General features: G+C 35.3%; 1 protein-coding gene across 25 annotated transcripts in view; it reads right to left on the bottom strand.

Annotated features, from left to right (window-relative positions):
• Window positions 1-23172, bottom strand: part of ATP8B (ATPase phospholipid transporting 8B) — a 620401-nt gene that overhangs the window by 193862 nt on the left and 403367 nt on the right. For 2 of the 25 annotated variants that reach the window (XM_067110104.1, XM_067110101.1), the window contains exon 1: window positions 6074-6397. The exons of 22 other annotated variants lie outside the window; for them this stretch is intronic. In XM_067110104.1, the coding sequence (XP_066966205.1) occupies window positions 6074-6107 (34 nt within the window). In that variant the 5' untranslated portion in view covers window positions 6108-6397. Of the gene's footprint in view, window positions 1-6073; window positions 6398-23172 lie in introns of those variants that run through there. One more of the 25 variants, XM_067110089.1, reaches the window with a different exon arrangement.

The raw sequence follows: 23172 nt of genomic DNA on the forward strand, positions 1-23172 counted from the left end.
ACTTGTGTGTTTATTTTTGTCAGGTTTGTTTTTCCAAGGAGGTTGCTCATTTAAGGACCTAAGTTCAATCCATGGCTGGTGAAGTAGAGCTTGAGCACTGTGAAGGCGGTGAGTGTGTGCGTGTGTGGACTCTTGAATGCTCTCAAGTTATCAAAGTTGCTTCTCGAGCTCGCTCACGGAAGATAAGATCTCAAACTCGGAGCGGCCGAAAATGAATTTATTATTGCGTAATATCTGTCGTGACAGAAAATGCGTCACTTTCCACTAGCCCAAGTCAGAAGTAACAAGGAAATAAAGAGGAAAAGTACTGGGGCAACATACCGATCTCTTCAAAGATGAAATTATAAAAATCAAGGAAATATGAATCCACCAGCACCAAGGAAAGATATCCGCATGCTTAATTCTCAGGCCAAGACGACATGGTCAACAGTAAATCATTAACATTCATAATTACATACCTTCACATTTGATATCCTTTCTTTGAATGTGAAAAATTGCACAAAATTCGATTCCTTTCATAAAATAACGATAGCGCACGACGAACAAACAAACGACAGAAATCACACATCTTGCAAAAAATATGTTTTACGTCGTCTAAAGCCGGCAAGCTGTTTTCCCTTCGCTTTACCTGTCCACATTTTCGCTCGAACATTTTTGACATCGCACGCAGAGGGAGAGCGAATTTTATTTACCAGTTGTTTCAAAAAGGAACAAACACGAGAATACACGTCACCGCAATAAGAATAAGGCTGACTTTTAAACTGCAATAAGAGTAAGGCTGACTTTTAAAAACTTAAAAATTCATTTAATTAACTTTAATGAACCAAATCGCTCCCTTGAAATAGAACAAACTAATAGTGACCACAGAATGCCAAAATGAGAGAATTGGCAAACTAATCATGCATGTCTAAGCTTACACCTATATGATACCAAGAATACGCCTCTACTGTAAATAACGATGATCTTTTTTTGAAATTCAAGAAAAACCAACAGTATCATTTTTAGAAAATAAGCTCATCTCCTGAGGCACAGACCACATAAATAACGGAACCGAAAGATGGCCCGCGTGACCTAATCTTTCAGCAGCCGACTGCCAGAAACACAACATTCAAGCGACTGCAAAAAGCTCAAATGACTTATTAATGTGCCCAACCGTGATTACAATACTTACCAACAACATTACTCACATAAGCATCAAACAAATACACCATTCCTTGAATTCTGGAGTTCACCTGTTCACACATCAACAGTAATTTTTCCTCACACACACACACACACAAAAAAAACATATATATATATATATATATATATATATATATATATATATATATATATATATATATATATATATATACATATATATATATATATATATATATATATATATATATATATAGATAGATAGATAGATAGATAGATAGATAGGTAGATAGAACTTACGGAATAAATGAACGGAAAGAGAAGCCATAAAAGTTTGATAAAGTTGGAGGCGGGAGAGGAAAAATGGGGACGGCACACCTCTATTAGCGTGTAGTTATGCAGGCTCTGTATCATGAGAGATCAATCGATCCCGTGTTTTCCAGTAGCGAGGAAAGGTCCGATCTCGCTCTTTACTCTCCCCAAATCCAAAATCACCAGGGCTAAGATTACAACTTTAGGACGGTTTTACAAGAACTGAGAAAGGCTTGCGCATCTCTCTCTCTCTCTCTCTCTCTCTCTCTCTGTTCTCTGAATGATAACACTCTCTCACATGTTATGAATGATAACACACACACATATATATATATATATATATATATATATATATATATATATATATATATATATATATATATATATATATATATATACACACATACACACACACACACACACACACACATATATATATATATATATATATATATATATATATATATATATATATTATATATATATATATATATATATATATATTATATATATATATATATATATATATATATATATATATATATATATATATATATATAGTGTTTATTTCTTTCTCTATGTCCAGCATTAAATGGAGCTATTCAGATATCCAAATGATTGTAAAAAGTTTCCGTAATGGTCAATTTTGACCAATGGCTTCGGAAATCCACTGGCATTCAACCATAGCCAAACCATTGGTAGAGCAAGCATGTTACTGTTTGGCATTTGCTGATGGTCACCCATCCAAATCAAAACCAACGAAGCTTATCGCTCGGAAGACCAGCGATGTCTCAAACCCCTTACAACAATCAGCTTTTGACCTTGTAACCAATGGTTGCTCGTAACAGGCAGCTCAATTTTTCCGTAGTTTCCGTTAGGCACTGACAAGGGAAGAGTGCTGACCATGCGCTCAACTTTCGTCATTATCCGGGTCCGGGACCGGATACAATATGGCGTAAGTCTGAATAGGATATACAGTAATGTCTGTTGGAATCTTTCAATAAAAGATGAATTATGCAAAATCCCAAATCATTTTATGAACCATAATTAATGCCTTATTAAAAGAGAATCACACCTGCATCACATAAAATAATGATACATGCCCATAAATAACATTCCAAGATGGATTCCTTCTCCACGCAGGGAAATTTCCTAACATTAAAATAATGAAAAAAAAAAACCCTTGGTAGTAAGAGAGAAAATGCTATAAATTAACAGATGAGTTTTTGTTACGATGGCAAGACCCACATACGATAATGAAGTCCTGCACAGGGGTACGTGAGGAATTCAGGTGTTGAGATACCACTTTGTCGGTTTAGATAGGGCGTACTTGTAAGAAGCATGGTCACTTAATGAACGGGGACCCTACAGCGCTTTTGCTGTAATGGCCTGGTCCCCTTGATTGTGACGCATCTTATACTGGAATGCCACAGATGTATACCAGATTCACTGCTCAGGACAGAATCAATTGCAGTGAACTGCCTGCACACAATCCGAGAATAAGCGCTATTCCACAAGACCAGGACCTACAGTTTGCACAAGACTACACATGCCTGCAATTTAACAAGCCCGAACAGAATTGACATTCAATATTTAATGACCAGCAATGAATGAACGTGTTTTTAAATAGCGCTACACAAGACTCCCTGAGCAATGGAGAATCCATGCCTGAATATGTTATGAGGCATTCCAAGTCTTAAGCCCATATCCACGTTTGAATCATATGCCAATGAAGGGATACCTAGGAAACTCGATTCTACTAACTATATTGAACGGCTGCAGTGCTTTTCACTCTTAATATTTTAGTCTAAATATTAGGGAATTATAACAAAACCTTTGCATCAATATGAACAGCTGTAAATGAGAACACAATTAATAGTCTTATTTTTAAGGATTTACGGTATTCTGCAAACCAGTAAACTGAGCGAACTTCTTCCAGTTAATGAACTTGAAATACACACCGGCTTCATCGATAATATATAAACAGCTGCTCAAGCTAGCTGATCACTGAGTTGAGTGTAGAATGTATTTGGGGAATGACGTAGAAGTGCTTGGGAAGGCTCGTGCTGCTTACGATCCATCTGAAATGTTTTGGTCATCTTCATCAAAGCTTCCGTTCAATTTGCACAACACGATGAGTATCCCGAATGTACACAAGTGCATCCCTAAGCATAATTTGTGGTTGAACTCTGCAAAGAACTAATAATTAAATTGCTGAAGAGGCGCGCGAGTTCTTTACAGAAAGGCAAAGGGAACTCTGTGCATTTTACTACTTAAAATATCTTAAAATATCCCTCGATGTTATGGAACATATTTGAGTGTTCTTACTATACTCTCAAGAACAGCTCCTTAAATCATAAAGGTCGATGGGGACCAACAATCTCTTCGTTTTTTTCCCTGAAGCAGAGAAAGTGAATGCAAATATTTATAATAGCAGATAAAAGGTACAACGTTTCTAGGGTCTTGCAACGGTATAAATACTACAAACGGTAACACTCAATCTTTCTCTTTAAATGCAAACATAATATCTGAAAGCATACAGGCACTAAATGGGCTGAAATACATACCTCTTACCAAAGGATAATCGAAATCCTAAACATCTAAGAGCTTTTTTTTATCCAATTACTCTAAAGCTTCTTATTTTACATCTTTAATAAACTGCTTTCGCTTCGAAAACGCAATTAAAACTTTTTAGCCAAGAATATCCCCGCCAAGGGAGGCCAATCAACCCACCTAAACAAAACTTCCTTATAAGACCAGACCATAAATAAATCTTGCCCTCGCTTCTTTTCAATTTTAAACAATTCTTATACGTCCTTCTCCCCATTTGTTTCTAAGTATATAATTTATGACTTATCTTTTTGTGTGTTTATATATATATATATATATATATATATATATATATATATATATATATATATATATATATATATATATATATATATATATATATATATATATAATGGCATTAATGTGACAGATTAAACGTATATATGCATTTGCACCAAAGCCTTGACAGTTCTGAAATGTTTCGCAGTAAATTTCGTTCATTACGATATGGTATTTATAGGAATTATTCGTCGATGAAAAGATCACCAGCCAAACCGAGAATATTATAAAGAAGGCAGAAAAAAAACTCCTTTTGAAAAACCATTTCATTTTTAAACGCTCCTTTACTATCCAAGATATGGAGTCAAAGTTATCATGGAGAAAATTTTAGTTTCAGAATATCTATAAGATTTACTTAACAAAATTAGTATTTCAAACTTCATATTTTCCGCAATATGGTGAAATAACAGAAGCGAAAATTTTCACTATGAAAGAGAAGACTACTTATGATGTCAAGCAGGGGCTGGAAAAGTTAACGGACCGCCTTTCGGCCTCGAAAACCGTGACGAAGTTTTCTCTCTCTCTCTCTCTCTCTCTCTCTCTCTCTCTCTCTCTCTCTCTCTCTCTCTTCGTGTGCGTGTATGTGTGTTTTGTAAGCGAAGAAGTTCCTCATGTTTTCGCAATAAATAATTGATGTTACCACATTTGTTTCATATGATAAATTCACATATTAAGAGCCAATTATATACTTTTAAATATCAATAATTCTCTCTCTCTCTCTCTCTCTCTCTCTCAGTTTCTTTAAATTTGTATATAGTCTAAAGGAAATTAAGTAGCAAAATGAGCACTGAAATGAAAATTTCAAGTACAATATATGAATTATAGAATAACAAATATCAAAACTTTGCCGTAACATCAACATCTAGCCCCACCTTCCCTATTTATGTTTTGACGACCATTTTCATACAGGACGAAGATGGGACGGTAAGGGTGCGTTTTTAAAAATCCATTTTGCTTATGTTGATCTAAGCAGTGAATTTGAAACTTCGATGTTTTCATACCGGAAGGGTGACATGAGGAAATAATCAAACTTAGGAGGACGTTTCCTCTCCGCCCTTTCCCTTCTCCGCCTACCCCTCCTTTGTCACCTCTCTCATACCCTCGACATCGAACCCTTGTTTCTTCATCCTAAAAAAAAAAAAAAAAAAAAAAAAAAAAAAAAAAAAAAATCCAAGTTCCTCGACCCAAACATTTTCAGACTCCTTCAACAGTTATTGTCCCTGAATTTACTTGATGGTGTCCGAAAGTTTTTGTTAGGTATTTTAAAACTTTTAGGGCAACCTACACATGAAACTTCGTATTTACTTAAAAGCTAACACGTTCATGATCCAAAGGAAGCAGAATTTGAGGTACTGAACCTGAATGCAGTGGTCGCTCTTTAAGGGAATGATTAAATGGAGACAGAATCAAAAAGAAAAGAAAAGAAAAGAAAAGAAAAAAAAACCGCAGACACAAACACCGCCACTGCCATCACTAAAAGCAACAACAACCATACAGGAAATAACGACAGGCATTTTCTTATATCTTCAATTCTCAAAGCTGCTGAGAACTTCGAAAATAATTTGTCAATTCATTTACTGCCTACGCAATCAAAATGGACTGCAATAAAAAGACCATACAAAAAAGGAAAAAATAACAAAATAAAACCACGATTTATTATTAACAATGAACGATAAAGACACCCACTGAAATAAATGGAATTTCCCTGACGACTATTTCGGTTTCCACATACCTTTCACAACCTGCTTGTTCTTGGCCCCTTTCATTTTTAAGTGCTCATAACGACAGTTCAGGTGTTTGTCGACGTCACTCCCGACCACACTCCACCACACGAGCTCAAACAAGCGAGTCAGTTGCCATCATTGCTCACAGAATGGAATGGGATAAATTCGCTTAAACATCACTCCAAAATTATTCACAGCACGGGCACAATACACAAACGATTCTGCGTGGACCGTTTAATCGCAACTGGCAACGCTTTTGGCAGGATTCACGCACGTGAGGAGGAGCATCTCCCGACACAAAACACGACAGGAAACGGACTACCATATGTGCCAAATCGAAGCATTTTCTTATCACCTGCCTGATAACGGATGTCCTTATCTCTTCGCCTCAAGACGCCAAGAGATAAATGACGTAAAAACGGAGGCTATAAAATCATGAAATACAACCATAGTGCTGATCAAATAATAATTAACCTAAGAATAAATGGGACCGCCAAAACAACTCGATGATTCACGCTTCCGGTGATGTGGCGGCGAGCGCGCCGAACCTTTTTACCTAGTTAGAGTGAGGGTGGCCATTACGACCTTATCTGTCAATACTCTCTCTATCTTATCGGGGACGGAGTATGAACTCTTGTTTGTCTGTAACACATTTCTCAATCTCATACACTAATAACGCTTTTCTGTATTTTCCGAAACTACTGGCAGGATTTGAAATAATCCAAGATCTATAAAAGGAACCGTTACAAATGAAATTAACGTCTAAATTTTATATTTTCTTTACAAAGGAACAAAAACGCCACTATACGGCTGTTTTAGGATCAGTACTCACAAGGAATTACATGAAAGACCACTCCTATATACCGAATTCTTGGTAACAGGCTTATTCTATAACAATTCCCTTATTAAATAAAACTTTTTATTTCTTGTGGAGAAGAGTTTTTAGCGCTTATTCCTAGTAATCATGATGGCAAGTACTCACCTCATTCAAAATCTGTTTGGAACCGTTCAAGATGCTCGAATTTTAATCAACAAAATTAATCTCAGAAGCTCATCAATCGATAAGAAAAAATAATTTTCAAGTAAGATAATCAAGCTATATCTAACACAATCGCTTTATATCAACGAAAACGCTTAATACTGACGAATCAAACACTTCAAGTAATAAAGGCGATTGTAGATTTCTTTATGGCAAAATGAATGTTCAAAGTATTAAGCGTGGAGGGACACAAATATTCAATACAATTAGCAACCCTAATCACGAATTAACTCAGCTAGTTGAACATCCCCTGCGATCAATAAATACAAGGACGATAGTTAATAGCTGTGTGTCATGTGCACAACACAATCGCATAAATAAATATAATTAGAGCAAACGCGTCTCATTTCTCGGAATGAGAACGATAAACTGCGTGGGTGGCGTTCTATGAGCTGATTAAGTAGCTGCGTTCCTTTACATCCTGAAATGCTTCAACACCTACCGAAAATGTTAGTGTTGTACTTTCAGCGCAGTAATAAACCGCAATTTGCAATGTGACTTCCATCGAAAAATTGCACCTAACTTTATTCCTGAAATATACGACTGATTTTCAGTGCGACTTAGTACTGACACATTTCAGCTTCTAAGACTGATGAGTTGTTAAATTTTTCACAAATACAAGTGGGCAGGAAATGCTAACAATGGACTTGAACTACATAATGTCCATCAAAATTTACTTTCAGTTATATGAACTTGGGTAAGAAAAAAACTGAACTTCAAAAATAATATTCTATAAATTCATTCACTAACTGCAGGCAGAAGTTATGTTGTGGATTATGTACAGCAAATCAATTCGGGTAAAATGATCCACTCCACTATAAACCTGCCTCTTAAAATTAGAAATCTACATAAGACTCTGGAAACACTCAATAATGTCAATGGCACCAGAATTTGTCGAAGAGGATTAATGATCTTGTCAAAACAGTTGACCAACTCAGTCACAAATAAATCAAGAAAAAAGAATCTTGGCACAAGACTTGAATGTTAAGAACGTGCAGAGTGCGTGGAGTCGAGCAGTTCTGAATAATATATTTGAAAAGGCAAAGTGGAGAAAAGAGAAAGGCAAAAATAATTAAGAAGGGAGAACCATGCTACACTACCATATTCCAAACATGTACAAATCCCACATAAATAAATATAAAGCATAAAAAAATTCTTGAATAACCATTCGTCTGAAGTTAACATGATTTGTCCTGACACTACACAAAAATGGCAGGCTTGCAATTTCTTTACTTATCAGCTACCCTATTATGATAGGCTTGAGTAACTTCCTGGAAGTGTTGCATATTTTTCCATAAAAATCTCATATAACGAATGATAGGTGTATATTACTGTTTAGTTTCGGCTAGAAGTAACACTGGATAATTGTCAGCTGTGGAATTTCTTGAATTGGTGTAGGCGTACGCTATACTCTGGGGGGTTTGTCACCTACGAGAATGCCCGACCTCAAAGCAGCTGAGAAGTTGAAGGGCTAAGTAGGAAATACGAAGATAAAAAATTTGTCTCCGAATCTCTGAAATGCACAAAGGCTTGTCAGCATAACGTCCCGGGTAACATGCCAAACAGTTTCGACAGCAACTAAGTGAATCGGAGAGCAGATTGTCTGAAAAGGGTCATTGATGATATGAAAGGAAGAGGATATCACAAAATAAAAATACACAATTGTTCTGATTCTGCCTGGAAATACACGGTTGAGAGAGAGAGAGAGAGAGAGAGAGAGAGAGAGAGAGAGAGAGAGAGAGAGAGAGAGAGAGAGAGAGAGACCTTTGCAAGTGTTTTGTATATAGAAAAACTAGCTATGTCCTGAAAATCCTTAAAAATTGACACTTCATTAAGGACGATTCGATAATGAAAAGATACTATATTTAATTCGCCTACGCAAAACACACCAATGAATGACTGAATTAATATACATATACAGGTGTTACCTTCGCATAAAAATAAGGTTCTCTGGCTTTCAATGACACTATCCGATACGATAACTTCTCCAAGAGCATATCGAAATCTTTGTATGTTTAAACAACCCATTCACTTTCCGGAAATCTGATTATTACAGAAGAGAGTGGAAACTTGCATCTCCTACGGAAATGTATGCAGTCACCTCAGACTTTTCATAGTCAACTCATTTTAAAAATGACAAATTTTTACAAGTAATTTGCAGTCACCTCAAGCTTTTCAGAGTTAACTCATTTTAAAAATCTAATTTCGAGCTCTTCACCACATGAAAAATTCCCTGAAAACACAATTTTCATTCCTCTTCGATATTTTCGAAAATTCATAATGACCGATGCCTGCTAAAAATGTATCCTGGGACGCCAGAGAACCATTTCTGGCTAGCAGGCGATAATAACTATTCACGATTGAAAACAATCCTCCCCGACGAACGTGAATTAACGCTATGCAAATCAGATACCTGATTAGGAATCTGGCACACATGTGAAGCTTAATCAAATCACTTGATGCTTTTCATGAGGCAAATTAGATTTCTCTTGCATAAATCCTTCTCCATGTATTTGGGATATTCGGTTCCTTCGTAAATGTGATTGCAAAGCATTCTGAAATACCTAAAGTGATATTACCTGATTTATGTTGCCTGATATTCAAGAACTCTTCTTTAGTGGTTAAAAGATAGTTAAAAAGTAATGACGAAATTAACTTCCGTAGGTTAGTAGTTCCAACCTGTCCTTACACAGCGAGAAACAGAATTTAATACCATAGAGGGGAAGCGATTTTAGAAATTTTCTGTATTATGTACATAGTGGTTACCTTTATGTGGTGGTTCGCAGCCACAGGGGCGGGGTACTGTTTGCAACCTTGACCCACATCCGATCATTTCCCCTCCTACTCCCAAAATGTGAAAAACTGCCACTCTGAATTTCAGGATCAAAACCTGAATTCGTGTTCTTTGTGTTTTGACTACCCTACCTAATCTAGGTTGTAACTGGTGACGGCAATGTGCTAATCAGTGCAAATAAACATACAAAAGCATTATAATTATTTTGCAGTTTTGCTCTGGGGTGACACGGATTCTATCAGAATGAATAGAATCTAAAGGATGAATTTTGAAAAGAATCCAGCACCCCTTTATTCCCCAGAAACAGTTCTTTCTAATAAGGAGTTATATCACACCATGACAAACAAATTTATGGTTTCTTTTAAACAGGATTCTTCTATTAGAAAAATGACTACTCTGGTGTCTGAAAAAGGCTGATAATTCTAATTAGCAGTATCATGAACCGCAAACATGCTACGGAAACCAGAGTATCCTGCGATACTACAGCCTAAAGTACTGTCAATTCTCCCACAGATTCTCAAAAACATTCCCTACTGGGAATCAGCCACTCGGTGCATTGTTGGCACCATTCAAGCCACTCACATAAAGAGAGGGATTGGTATTTAGGCAGAATTACTGATTCATCGTGACAAACCATTCTTTTTCATATGTTTGCCTTATTTTGGTTACCAGTCCTAAAACCGCATATTTAGCTACACTTCACAATCGATAAAATATCGTTTAATATCAGAAAACGTCATCCTGAAGTGAGCATGACTATCAAAACAGTTAATGAACTCATGATAAGAAAATAAGAACGTGCCAAAATCGATGATGTTAACAGTCGCATGCTGCAATAAAAACAGTTACTTAAAATCAGAAATGTCTCTTTCTAAGTTGACTAAACACTTGACAAGTTAGCTACGAACCTCTCACGGCCTGAAGCGAGCTCCTCGAAATAACAACAGACATCTTGGAACCAGAAATAACAGTTGCAACTTGTATGACATCTATATATGACGTCTACTATATATAAGATATTGATTAACAATCGCTTTCGTAGGTGGGATTTATACACAAAACGGATAATCAAGACTACTGTTCAAATTGATGATATACGCTTATTTATTTTGCAAGTTAATGTCCACTGTATTGACAATAACGATGTTATTCTCGAAAAAAAATTTAAAATGCAGCAATGAGAAATCTTTCCGTAATGATAAGGAGTAACAATAAAAATGACATGTTAAACTCGGGTCCGAGATATTTGTTCAGCTCCCACTATGAAATAATGCATAATCGATCTTCGACAGTATAAATAAAAGAGAGATCCGGGGTCATTCTGTTGCTAGAGAGAGAGAGAGAGAGAGAGAGAGAGAGAGAGAGAGAGAGAGAGAGAGAGAGAGAGAGACATCTACAATGAAAGAATTGAACCCAGCATTCCACTCCCGTAATCACCAGATTTCACTTTCCAGCCAGAATTTTAGCAGCAAAGCGAGAGCGTGGGGAGTCGCATTCAGTATTCAGTATAAATTCATAACCACATATCCTTCCTTTCCAAGCCCCTCCATACATTAATATTTAATCAGTATCAGATTGAGGAGGAAAAATCCCGTCTTCCCGGGAAGCTACTGACGTCAGAGTCGAGGTATCCCGTCCTTTAATTCTAAGGTGATTGGTGATGGTTTTTTTTTTGGATGATAAACGAAAAAGCCTATGTCAACATCTATCTATCTCTCCATAAAAATATTCAGGTAACGGATGCTTCCATGCTTTTATTCCATATAAGCAAAATGAAACGCGCAAGCAACTGCCCATAATTATATATATATATATATATATATATATATATATATATATATATATATATATATATATATATATATATATATATATATATATATATATATATATATATATATATTCTTCTTCTTCTTTTAACGTGCTTTATTCCCATTTTTGTACGGGGTAAGCACGATGCCTTCTTTTGAAGGACTTTTGATTTGGCTTTGGGGTAGACCGTAGTCTCGATCGGCTGCCCTGCCTGACATCGCTTAGACACCAGACCCAACGCCCTTTCTCCCAGCAGCGAGAAGTTGTTGCGCGGGTAGGTCGAGAGTTCGAGACGTGTGAGATGTTTGTTATGTTTTTAGAAGATGTTGTAGTGGCTTTGTTTTGTGTGTGTATTTAGTCTGTTACACCCATTTGCTTTTTAAGCAAACCTATCCGTTGACTACATACATAATCCCGGGGTGTATATATATATATATATATATATATATATATATATATATATATATATATATATATATATATATATATATATATGTATGTACCTTTCAAACAGTACTTCCGCTCATCATAAATAAACTCAGATGTGGTATCTGATGTGATACATATTGCGAACAAAAGGAAAATTACGTTTTAAAAAAGTAAGAACTACGTATTGCATAAGAATTTTTTCATTAGTAAATGTTTACACAAGCATTCTGTGGTCATATACCAGTACAGGTTCTCTAAGTTGGAATTTAGTAAGAATGAAAAAAGGCAAATCAAAGAAAGGGCAGGAAGAAAATGAACAAGAAATCAATTAGATTGAATTGGCATAAGAAGGTAAAATTATACATAAGTCTGATGTGACCTGTATTACTATACGGACGTGAATTATGGCGAGACAATGAAACTATGTCCAAGAGATTTTGTCCTTTTAGGAATAAAACTTCAAGAAGAACATTAGGAGTCAGGATATCTTTAGAAACGACACCGTAAAGGATATGAAGGAAGCTCAATTTGTAGATGAGATAAAGATGAGAGGGTGATGGAGAAGGCTTGGACATGTCCTTCGGATAAGCCCTACGAGCTGGACTACTGTGGGCACTAGAAGAGTTGGAAGATCTAAATCTACTTGGATGAGAACTACTGAGGCAGAGGGCTGGAGATGAAGGAAGGTTTGTGGAAGATAAAGCACAGGAAATTTACAGAATTTTACAGAAGCTCTTTGAAGGATGATGGGGATGACGATATACCAGCAACTGACTGCCAAATCGAATTTTTTGAAATTTACAGTGTAGACTGATCCCGTAATCGGAAAAAACAGACCATTTTCATAAATCAAATCATCAATCTTTCGAGCCTGCTACTGTGACATACACGAAAAAGGAAACCAACCGCCGGAGGACAAAGAATTCTCATGTCACAGTTACATAAGCATCTTGACATACAAGTTTTTTGTTGCACATTCGTCGACAGCAAATCTAAGTTTACGTAAGATTCTACGTTATCCGCAGTCCTCGCAGTTCTTTCCCTCGTAATGTTTTCATTTTTTAGTTTATTTTTTCAGATAGCTTGAATGAAATCTCAGAAGAAATCTTCACAAGTTGCAGTTTATACTGCAAATGGGAACTCAACACAACGCTGAAAGTATTAATAACAGCTCAAAGATTTAATGCTGAGGTAATCTCAGAATACTTCAGGATGCACCCTCCGGGGAAATATTCAAACTGTGTCAATTTAATCCCGTTCCCATTCAACTCCATTATTCTCCTAACAATATTAATTTCCGAATATCGACAGGAATTCATTCCGAGGCACGTATCTAAAAATATCAATCTGAAGTTTTTAAATGCCGGTGGCTGACGAAATAACGTAATCTCGATTCACAAGCAAATATTAATCAGTCAATAAAAATCTTGGAAATATTCCTGAGTAATCAACTGTGCCTGCAATTTTCCTTAAATAAAAATACCGGGATGAGGATGGCACATAAAACTACATCTACATGAACTTTATATTCCATAATAAAAAAAATAATCTAATGTACTTTTATTTGTATACGTATCGGAATTTGACAGACATATGCATATTTAAACTGAAATACTTATATCTTTTTTCACAGTCTGGGGTGCTATGGCAGCCTCGCTCAAATTCACGAGTTGGTTCGAATCCGACCAGGGGAGAGAGATTAAGTCATTTCCCACTAGGATTCAAACCTTGCAGTCAGTAGTATATCGAAGAAGTGTAATGCAATCAAGGCATTAAGAAGTAAATGTGGTCATTACACATGCACATTTACTTGGTAAAATTGATCAGTTGGTTCTATATAAAAATTTCAACCTAAAAAAAAAATATCGTTAAAACACTGATATTATAGTGAGGATGGGTCTACCAGCTCTATGAAAATGTATTTGACTTAGACAGGTATGTGTGTGAGTGTAAAAGCTGTAATATACTTATTTACTTCTCTATAGCATGATGTGTTAGAGCATGCCTCGTTCTAAATTCACGTGAATTGGTTCATATCATAACACTGAAGGGAGAGGTTATACATTCATTTCCCACTCGTAGTCAAGGAACTGCAACATGACGCATACCCGAAAGTGTGAAGAAATCGAGAAGTTTAGAAGTTATAATAGCTACTAAAGATAATGTACACACACACACATACATACATACATATATATGTGTATATATATTCTCACATATTTAGAAAATTCGGCTCTCCAGTCCGTTAGCTAGGAAGTCAAATTTCATGGTGGCTGGAGGAGACCCCCACTAGGGGGGGACAGAATGTAGTCGTCCTACCCCACTATCATACGATATTCGGGGACAGAAAGCCGTTAGGGCACAAGGACAGGTCATATTAGTAAATGGGCTGCTAGGCTGACCCTTAGTTAGTCTTAACTATAAGACCTATTTCCCTTTGACCTTTGTGCTGGCTGTTATTTGCTTCTTTTAGAAGTACCGCTGTCCTGTGCTCACTGCGAGAATCAAATGGGGCGGCTCTGTGACTGGGTTGTTCTCACCCCGTGCCCAAACTTTGAAGCACAAGGTTGCTTCTCTGTCCTTCTCCCACTGGCCACGTGTCGGGACTTCTGCGGCCTGAATCCACCTTTTGCAAGCGAGCTCCATGCACAGATGCAATAAGCTGTTCTTTACTTTGTTCCAAATTTCTCTCATTTTCAGTATTTCCAACTTTTCATTCTCCCAAACAAAGTCCCTTTGTTTCCCACAGCCTAGCACGCACATTTTCTCCTCATGACTTGGTCCAAGCCTAAATTAAGTTTGTTCTGTGATAATAATTAGAGCACTCCCACCATAGTGTTACCATGTGCTAATTAAATCTAATTAATAATTCCCTCTACTGTGAATAATTAATTTTGTGTGAGAGAAAGACTTTGTGTAAATGTATGCTGACCTGGAATTCTTTTACAGAATCCTGTTATCTGACTCTTTGCATTCTGCCCTGCCCTTGTGAAGCAATTGCCTTAGAAGATTCTTCTGCGATCTACAAGAGCCACGTGTTAGGCCCCTCAAGTGTTATCGTTGTGCTAATGTAAAATTATTTTACACTAGCACAACAATAACATTTGAGAGGCCTAAGCAGTTCATAAGATTTGTGTCAACCTTTTATTTATTTGCTAACTGTAGTTACATTTTATTGCACATTGCATGTGCCTTGATTACTGGACCGCCAGCCTGTTCATATTAATCTCTAGTTGCAATTCCGTAAATAAATTAATTGAATCTAACCGACTGGTTTGAAAGGTAACCTTCCCATTTTCTTTGAATAGATGTAATTTCAAGGTAAGTCATACTATTAATTACATTTATTGTTTATGTTCTGAGACCTAGGTGTTGGCTCCTAAGGCAAAATTACGTTCAAGATTCAATTTAACTCTTCCAACCGGGCTCAGAACATAACAATATATATATATATATATATATATATATATATATATATATATATATATATATATATATATATATACTATATATATATATATATATATATATATATATATATATATATATATATATATATATATATATATATATATATATATATATATATATATATATATATATATCCAATGCAGTACGAAGTTATGCGTGCTTGAGAATATTATAAAATCCACGTCAGAAGGTGAGTGAAAACCGGGACTTTGAACAAGTACTTACGTAGTTTATTCTACATTTTCAAGTTCACACTGAATACAGAAGTTGACAGAGCCTTATATAGAAAAACAGAAGGGGTGCGGGGTTGCAGTTTGTTAATCTAGGCAACATGTTCTATAAACAGAAAAGACAGGGACAAAGGATCAAGGGATAATCCAGGGTGGAGATTAACATTCCTGGTGGACGTAGCTTCAATAAACATAGTTCCTAGCAGATTTCTTTTCCGATGGTCGCTGACCTTGTAGATTATCGTTGACTTATCCTAGTTCATCACATGGCCTGTCTTAAGCCAATGATCCGCAATGCCATTATTTTGATAAGCCTCTTGAAATGGCATAATTGTGTTAGGAGCTTCTTACTTTTAGTCCTTTTGATGTTAGACCAATATAAACCTTATTACATTCTTTGCAAGGAATACTGTATACAATATTGTTTGAACTGGGCAGTCTATTCTTAATTACTTTATTTCTCAAAATATTATTATATTTAAATCTCAGTTATTATCAATAGTTTTAAAAATGGGCACTCCAGGAGGATATGGTAAACACAGAATATTCTTAAGTTCTTTGTTAACACTGTTTGGATTGTAATATGTCTTTTTTGCTTTATTTTTACAAAGTTCTAAAAAATATGGAGGGTAACATAATGATTCTCCTATTTTATCAATAATTTTAAACTCCTCCAAAAATTCAGGACTACAAATTCTAAGATACATACTGGAAAATGTTGACACCTTAATTTGTTTAGCATGGTTAGAGTAAAAATGAATGAATGACAAATTATTCGTGGATTTCCTATATACCTTAAAACAAATATTTCTTCATATTCTATTGTGAATTTTATGGATGGTACAAGATTATTAATTGTTTGCACGAAATCAAGAATATTTACATTTTTGTTCACTATACAAAAACAATCATCTGCATGCATATCTAGCCCAAAACACCTTAGAGAATAGATTTCTTGGAATAAGTCTAGACTCAAAAATTCCATGTAAATATTAGACAAAAGTGGCGAAAGAGGGTTCCCCATAGCCATTCCAAATATCTGTTCATAAAAACTACCATTGCAAGAGGATTTACAATTTTTTATACAAAGGGATATAAAATTAATAATAACATTGGTAGGTAATTCTAGGTTATACAAATCCAAATGTTGTGATAAATATTGAAGTCATCAATAGGAACTTTAGTAAATAAAGATGTCACATCAAAACTGGTTAATTTGTCAGTACTGGATAATTCAATATGGGAAAGTCTAGTACAGAAATCAACAGAGTTTTGTCAATGGGGATTTGAAATAGTACCCAGAATAAGTGATGGTAATTTAACTAGATATTTAGAAAGTTTATAACTAACAGAACCGGTTAAACTGATTATGAACCAATTAGGATTAATCAAACCCCATAAAAATATTTTCCTTAAAAAGAATGTAATAAGATTTATGTTGGTCAAACATCAAAAGGACTAAAAGTAAGAAGCTCCCATCAAAAATATGCCATTTTAAGAGGCTTATCAAATAGTGGCATTGCGGATCACTGGATTAAGACAGGTCTTGCGATGAACTGGGAGAAGTCAACGATAATCTAGAAGGTCAAAGACTACCGGAAAAGGAATCTCCTAGAAACTATGTTTCTTGAAGCTAAGTCCACCAGGAATGTTAATCTCCGCCCTGGATTATCCCTTGATCCTTTGTCCCTCTATTTTTGTTTAAAAAACATGCTGCCCAGATTAACAAACTGTAACCCCGCCCCCAACCTTCTGTTTTTCTATATGAGGCTCTGTCAACTTCTTTTGCATTCAGTGTGAACTTGAAAATATAGAATAAACTACGAAAGTACTTGTTCAAAGTCCCGGTTTTCACTCACCTTCTGACGTGGATTTTATATATATATATATATATATATATATATATATATATATATATATATATATATATATAAATATATATATATATATACTGTATATATATATATATATATATATATATATATATAATATATACTGTATATATATATATATATATATATATATATATATATATATATATATATATATACATACATACATACATACATACATAAACACTATCTTGTCTCCAAACGCTTTTGAAAGTTGTGTTACTTTGTTGAAAGAAAAACCTGCCATCGTTATTGAGTCACCAGTAAATGCAAAACGTATACACCCTCAGCAAGGTGAAACGATGGAACTAAACACCCGTTACTAAATCTATAACGACAGCCAATTCTTGGAAGACTCCTTTGCCTTCGCTAATTAATTTCTAAAATATTTGGACCCAAATTCGATTCCCGATCTGGACCGCTTCAAAGTTTAATCACGTGGCCTTTCTATCCGCTGCATGCTTCTGGGAAAAAGTTATGATTTTAATAATATTCTTTCGTTCAAATCAATATCTTCCTACTTAACTCTCTACACATATTACATCTTACACACACACATATATATTATACATATATATATATATATATATATATATATATATATATATATATATATATATATATATATATATATATATATTCATATTCTTCTATTAACAAAATGATTACTCTGATGTCTGAAAAAGGGATGATAATTCTAGTTAGCAGTATCATGAACCGCAAACATGCTACGGAAACCAGAGTATCATGAAATACTACAGCCTACAGCAATATGTGTGTGTGTACATACATAATATACAATATATAATACATAATATAATATAATATATATATATATATATATATATATATATAATGTATATATATACATATTTATATGTCAATCATCTTTAGCACGAAGATGTACAATGTCAATGAAGTCCACCTCTAAATAAAAAACGCGAAAATAAACATCAATTTAATTTTATTACTTTCTCATGGTTATATATACCTTAGTGTAAATCGTATTTGAAGACGTCCGTTGCAGGACGAAACTGCAGACGGAATTCTACATTTTTTTTTATTTCACTTTCGGTTTTTGACATTGAGGTGGGCTGCTTATGTGTACGTGTGTGCATGTATGTATGTATGTATGTATGTATGTAATATACAATGTATATTATATATATATGCTTCTGTATACATATATACATATACATATTATATATATATATATGCATAAATATATATATACATATATACGTATAAATATTTATATATATAAGTATATGTATACACACAAGCATATATATATATATAGTATATATATAAATATATAAATATATAAATATATAATATATATATATATATATATATATATATATATATATATATATATATATATATATATATATATATATAGTATAATCATGAGAGCCACAATACCCTCTTAACTTTTCGAATTCCTCACACTTTTTGGATACGCTTGTCACCCAGAAAGCCTTAGATACATAATATTGTATGCAAGAAATATGAAGCCTTAGATCCATACTGTATGCAAGAAATATGAATCCTTAGATCCACACTGTTTGCAAGAAATATGAAGCCTTAGATCCATACTGTATGCAAGAAATATGAAGCCTTAGATCCATACTGTATGCAAGAAATATGAAGCCTTAGATCCATATCGTAGGCAAGAAATATGAAGCCTTATATTCATACTGTATGCAAGAAACACGAAGCCTTAGATCCTTACTGTATGCAAGAAATATGAAGCCTTAGATCCATACTGTATGCAAGAAATATGAAGCCTTAGATCCATACTGTATTGAAGAAATATGAAGCCTTAGATCCATATCGTATGCAAGAAATATAAAGCCGTATATTCATACTGTATGCAAGAAACACGAAGCCTTAGATCCTTACTGTATGCAAGAAATATGAAGCCTTAGATCCGTACTGTATGCAAGAAACATGAAGCCTTACATCCATACTGTATGTAAGAAATATGAAGCCTTACATACATACTATATGCAAGAAATATGAAGCCTTACATCCGTACTGTATGCAAGAAACATGAAGCCTTACATCCATACTGTATGCAAGAAATATGAAGCCTCAGATCCATACTTTATGCAAGAAACGTGAAATCTTAGATCCATACTGCATGCAAGAAATATGAAGCCTTAGATCCATACTGTATGCAAGAAATATGAAGCCTTACATCCATACTGTATGCAAGAAATATGAAGCCTCAGATCCATACTTTATGCAAGAAACGCAAAATCTTAGATCCATACTGCATGCAAGAAATATGAAGCCTTAGATCCATACTGTATGCAAGAAATATGAAGCCTTACATCCATACTGTATGCAAGAAATATGAAGCCTTACATCCATACTTTATGCAAGAAACGTGAAATGTTAGATCCATACTGCATGCAAGAAATATGAAGCCTTAGATCCATACTGTATGCAAGAAATGTGAAGCCTTACATCCATACTGTATGCAAGAAATGTGAAGCCTCAGATCCATACTTTATGCAAGAAACGTGAAATCTTAGATCCATTCTGTATGCAAGAAATATGAAGCCTTACATCCATACTGTATGCAAGAAACATGAAGCCTTACATCCATACTGTATGCAAGAAACATGAAGCCTTACATCCATACTGTATGCAAGAAACACGAAGCCTTGCATCCATAATGTATGCAAGAAACATGAAGCCTTGCATCCATACTGTATGCAAGAAACATGAAGCCTTACATTCATACTGTATGCAAGAAACATGAAGCCTTGCATCCATACAGTATGCAAGAAACATGAAGCCTTGCATCCATACTGTATGCAAGAAACATGAAGCCTTACATCCATACTGTATGCAAGAAACGAAGCCTTGCATCCATAATGTATGCAAGAAACATGAAGCCTTGCATCCATACAGTATGCAAGAAACATGAAGCCTTGCATTCATACAGTATGCAAGAAACATGAAGCCTTACATCCATACTGTATGCAAGAAACATGAAGCATTACATCCATACTGTATGCAAGAAACTTGAAGTCTTAGATTCGTACTGTACGCAAGAAATATGAAGCCCCAGATCCATACTGTATGCAAGAAATATGAAGCCTTACATCCATACTGTATGCAAGAAACATGAAGCCTTACATCCATACTTTATGCAAGAAACATGAGGCCTTACATCCATACTGTATGCAAGAAATATGAAGCCTCAGATCCATACTGTGTGCAAGAAACATGAAGCCTTACATCCATACTGTATGCAAGAAACATGAAGCCTTACATCCATGCTGTATGCAAGAAATATGAAGCCTTACATCCATTCTGTATGCAAGAAACACGAAGCCCTACATCCATACTGTATGGAAGAAACATGATGCCTTACATCCATACTGCATGCAAGACACATGAAGCCTTACATCCATACTGTATGGAAAAAATATGAAGCCTTACATCCATACTGCATGCAAGACACATGAAGCCTTACATCCATACTGTATGCAAAAAATATGAAGCCTTACATCCATACTGTATGCAAGAAATATGAAGCCTTACATCCATACTGTATGCAAGAAATATGAAGCCTTACATCCATACTGTATGCAAGAATTATGAAGCCTTAGACTCATACTGTATACAAGAAATATGAAGCCTTACATCCATACTGTATGCAAGAAATATGAAGCCTTACATCCATACTGTATGCAAGAAATATGAAGCCTTACATCCATACTGTTTGCAAGAAATATGAAGCCTTACATCCATACTGTATGCAAGAAACATGAAGCCTTAGATTCATACTGTATGCAAGAAACATGAAGCCTTACATCCATACTGTATGCAAGAAATATGAAGCCTTACATCCATTCTGTATGCAAGAAACATGAAGCCTTACATCCATACTATATGCAAGAAATATGAAGCCTCAGATCCATACTTTATGCAAGCGATGTGAAATCTTAGATCCATACTGTATGCAAGAAACATGAAGCCTTACACCCATACTGTATGCAAGAAATATGAAGCCCAGATCCATACTGTATGCAAGAAACATAAAGCCTTACATCCATACTGTATGTAAGAAATATGAAGCCCCAGATCCATACTGTATGCAAGAAACATGAAGCCCCAGATCCATACTGTATGAAAGAAACATGAAGCATTAGATCCATACTGTATGCAAGAAACATGAAGCCTTAGATTCATACTGTATGCAAGAAACATGAAGCCTTACATCCATACTGTATGCAAGAAATATGAAGCCTTACATTCATACTGTATGCAAGAATTATGAAGTAAATTCTGATATCCGGTAGCAGGATTCGAACCCACTTCCTGAGTATCAGCTTGATTATCAGGATCAGGTCACGTGCTCGGGTCGAATCCTGCTACTGGACATCAGAATTTACTTTATATTTCTTGCAAATGGATCGAAGGCTCTGTAGTGACATGTGTATCTAAAAACTGTGAAGAATTCGAGAAGTTAAGAGGGCACTGTGGCTACTACAATTACGTATGTATCTGTTAGAAAGTGATCAGCAGATTCTAGATATATATATATATGCATTTACATATATATATTTATATGCATTTACATATTATATATATATATTTATATATATCAATTAACCATTCGCCTGTCTCCCTAGAAGGGATGGCTCCACAAGATGTTAGCTTTTCAGTTCAATACTTATTTTTGAGGCTAGTGTGCTAACTCCGTGCCATTCTCCACCTACACTGCAACCCACCTCAACCTCAATCGAATACCTACTATTCAAGTCAACAGAGGCACAACTGAATTTAACTGAACGTACCTAAGTGGTCTGGCTTGTTCATGAATAGAAACAGGGCCTATATTTGGCGAGAGCAGCGTCCTAACCACTGGCCCAGTATGAAATAAACAAAAACCACGAAGTTTCTCTGTCATCGTATTCCTAAATGCCACTGTCAATAAGTAACTAAAATTTCTCAAACCGACTCAGTTGTCCATGCACTCATGGAGAGAGAAAAGTAGAGTTCAATAAGCCTTTACAGCAGGCATAATTGAATCATGAGAGAAACTAATATAGGAAGCCCCCATGTTTTTCGTGACAAAGCATCAATAGTAGTTAACAATTAGAAGGAGACAACCAAAGACGAAATGAAGAAAGAGTCACCTTCCCAAAACGCAGAAAATCCTCTTGAATGCTCTACAGTATACAATCATTCCTCCCTACTTTCTCCCTTCCGAGTCAGGAAGCGTATGGAACTTGGCACTAAGGAGCTTCGTGCAAAATTAATCATGGCGTCGATGGAGGCGCCGAGCCTTCTGTATTTTTTCCAAAGCTGGTGGACTGAATTGAGTTGGAAGAAAAGCTTACGATAACGGTACTCCTACTTGAAAGGCGAGAACAGTTCGCCATATCGGTTGGCTGTGCAAAAGAATGTTGTGCAT

The sequence above is a fragment of the Macrobrachium rosenbergii genome, chromosome 10, assembly GCF_040412425.1.
Source record: "Macrobrachium rosenbergii isolate ZJJX-2024 chromosome 10, ASM4041242v1, whole genome shotgun sequence".
Lineage (NCBI taxonomy): Eukaryota > Metazoa > Arthropoda > Malacostraca > Decapoda > Palaemonidae > Macrobrachium > Macrobrachium rosenbergii.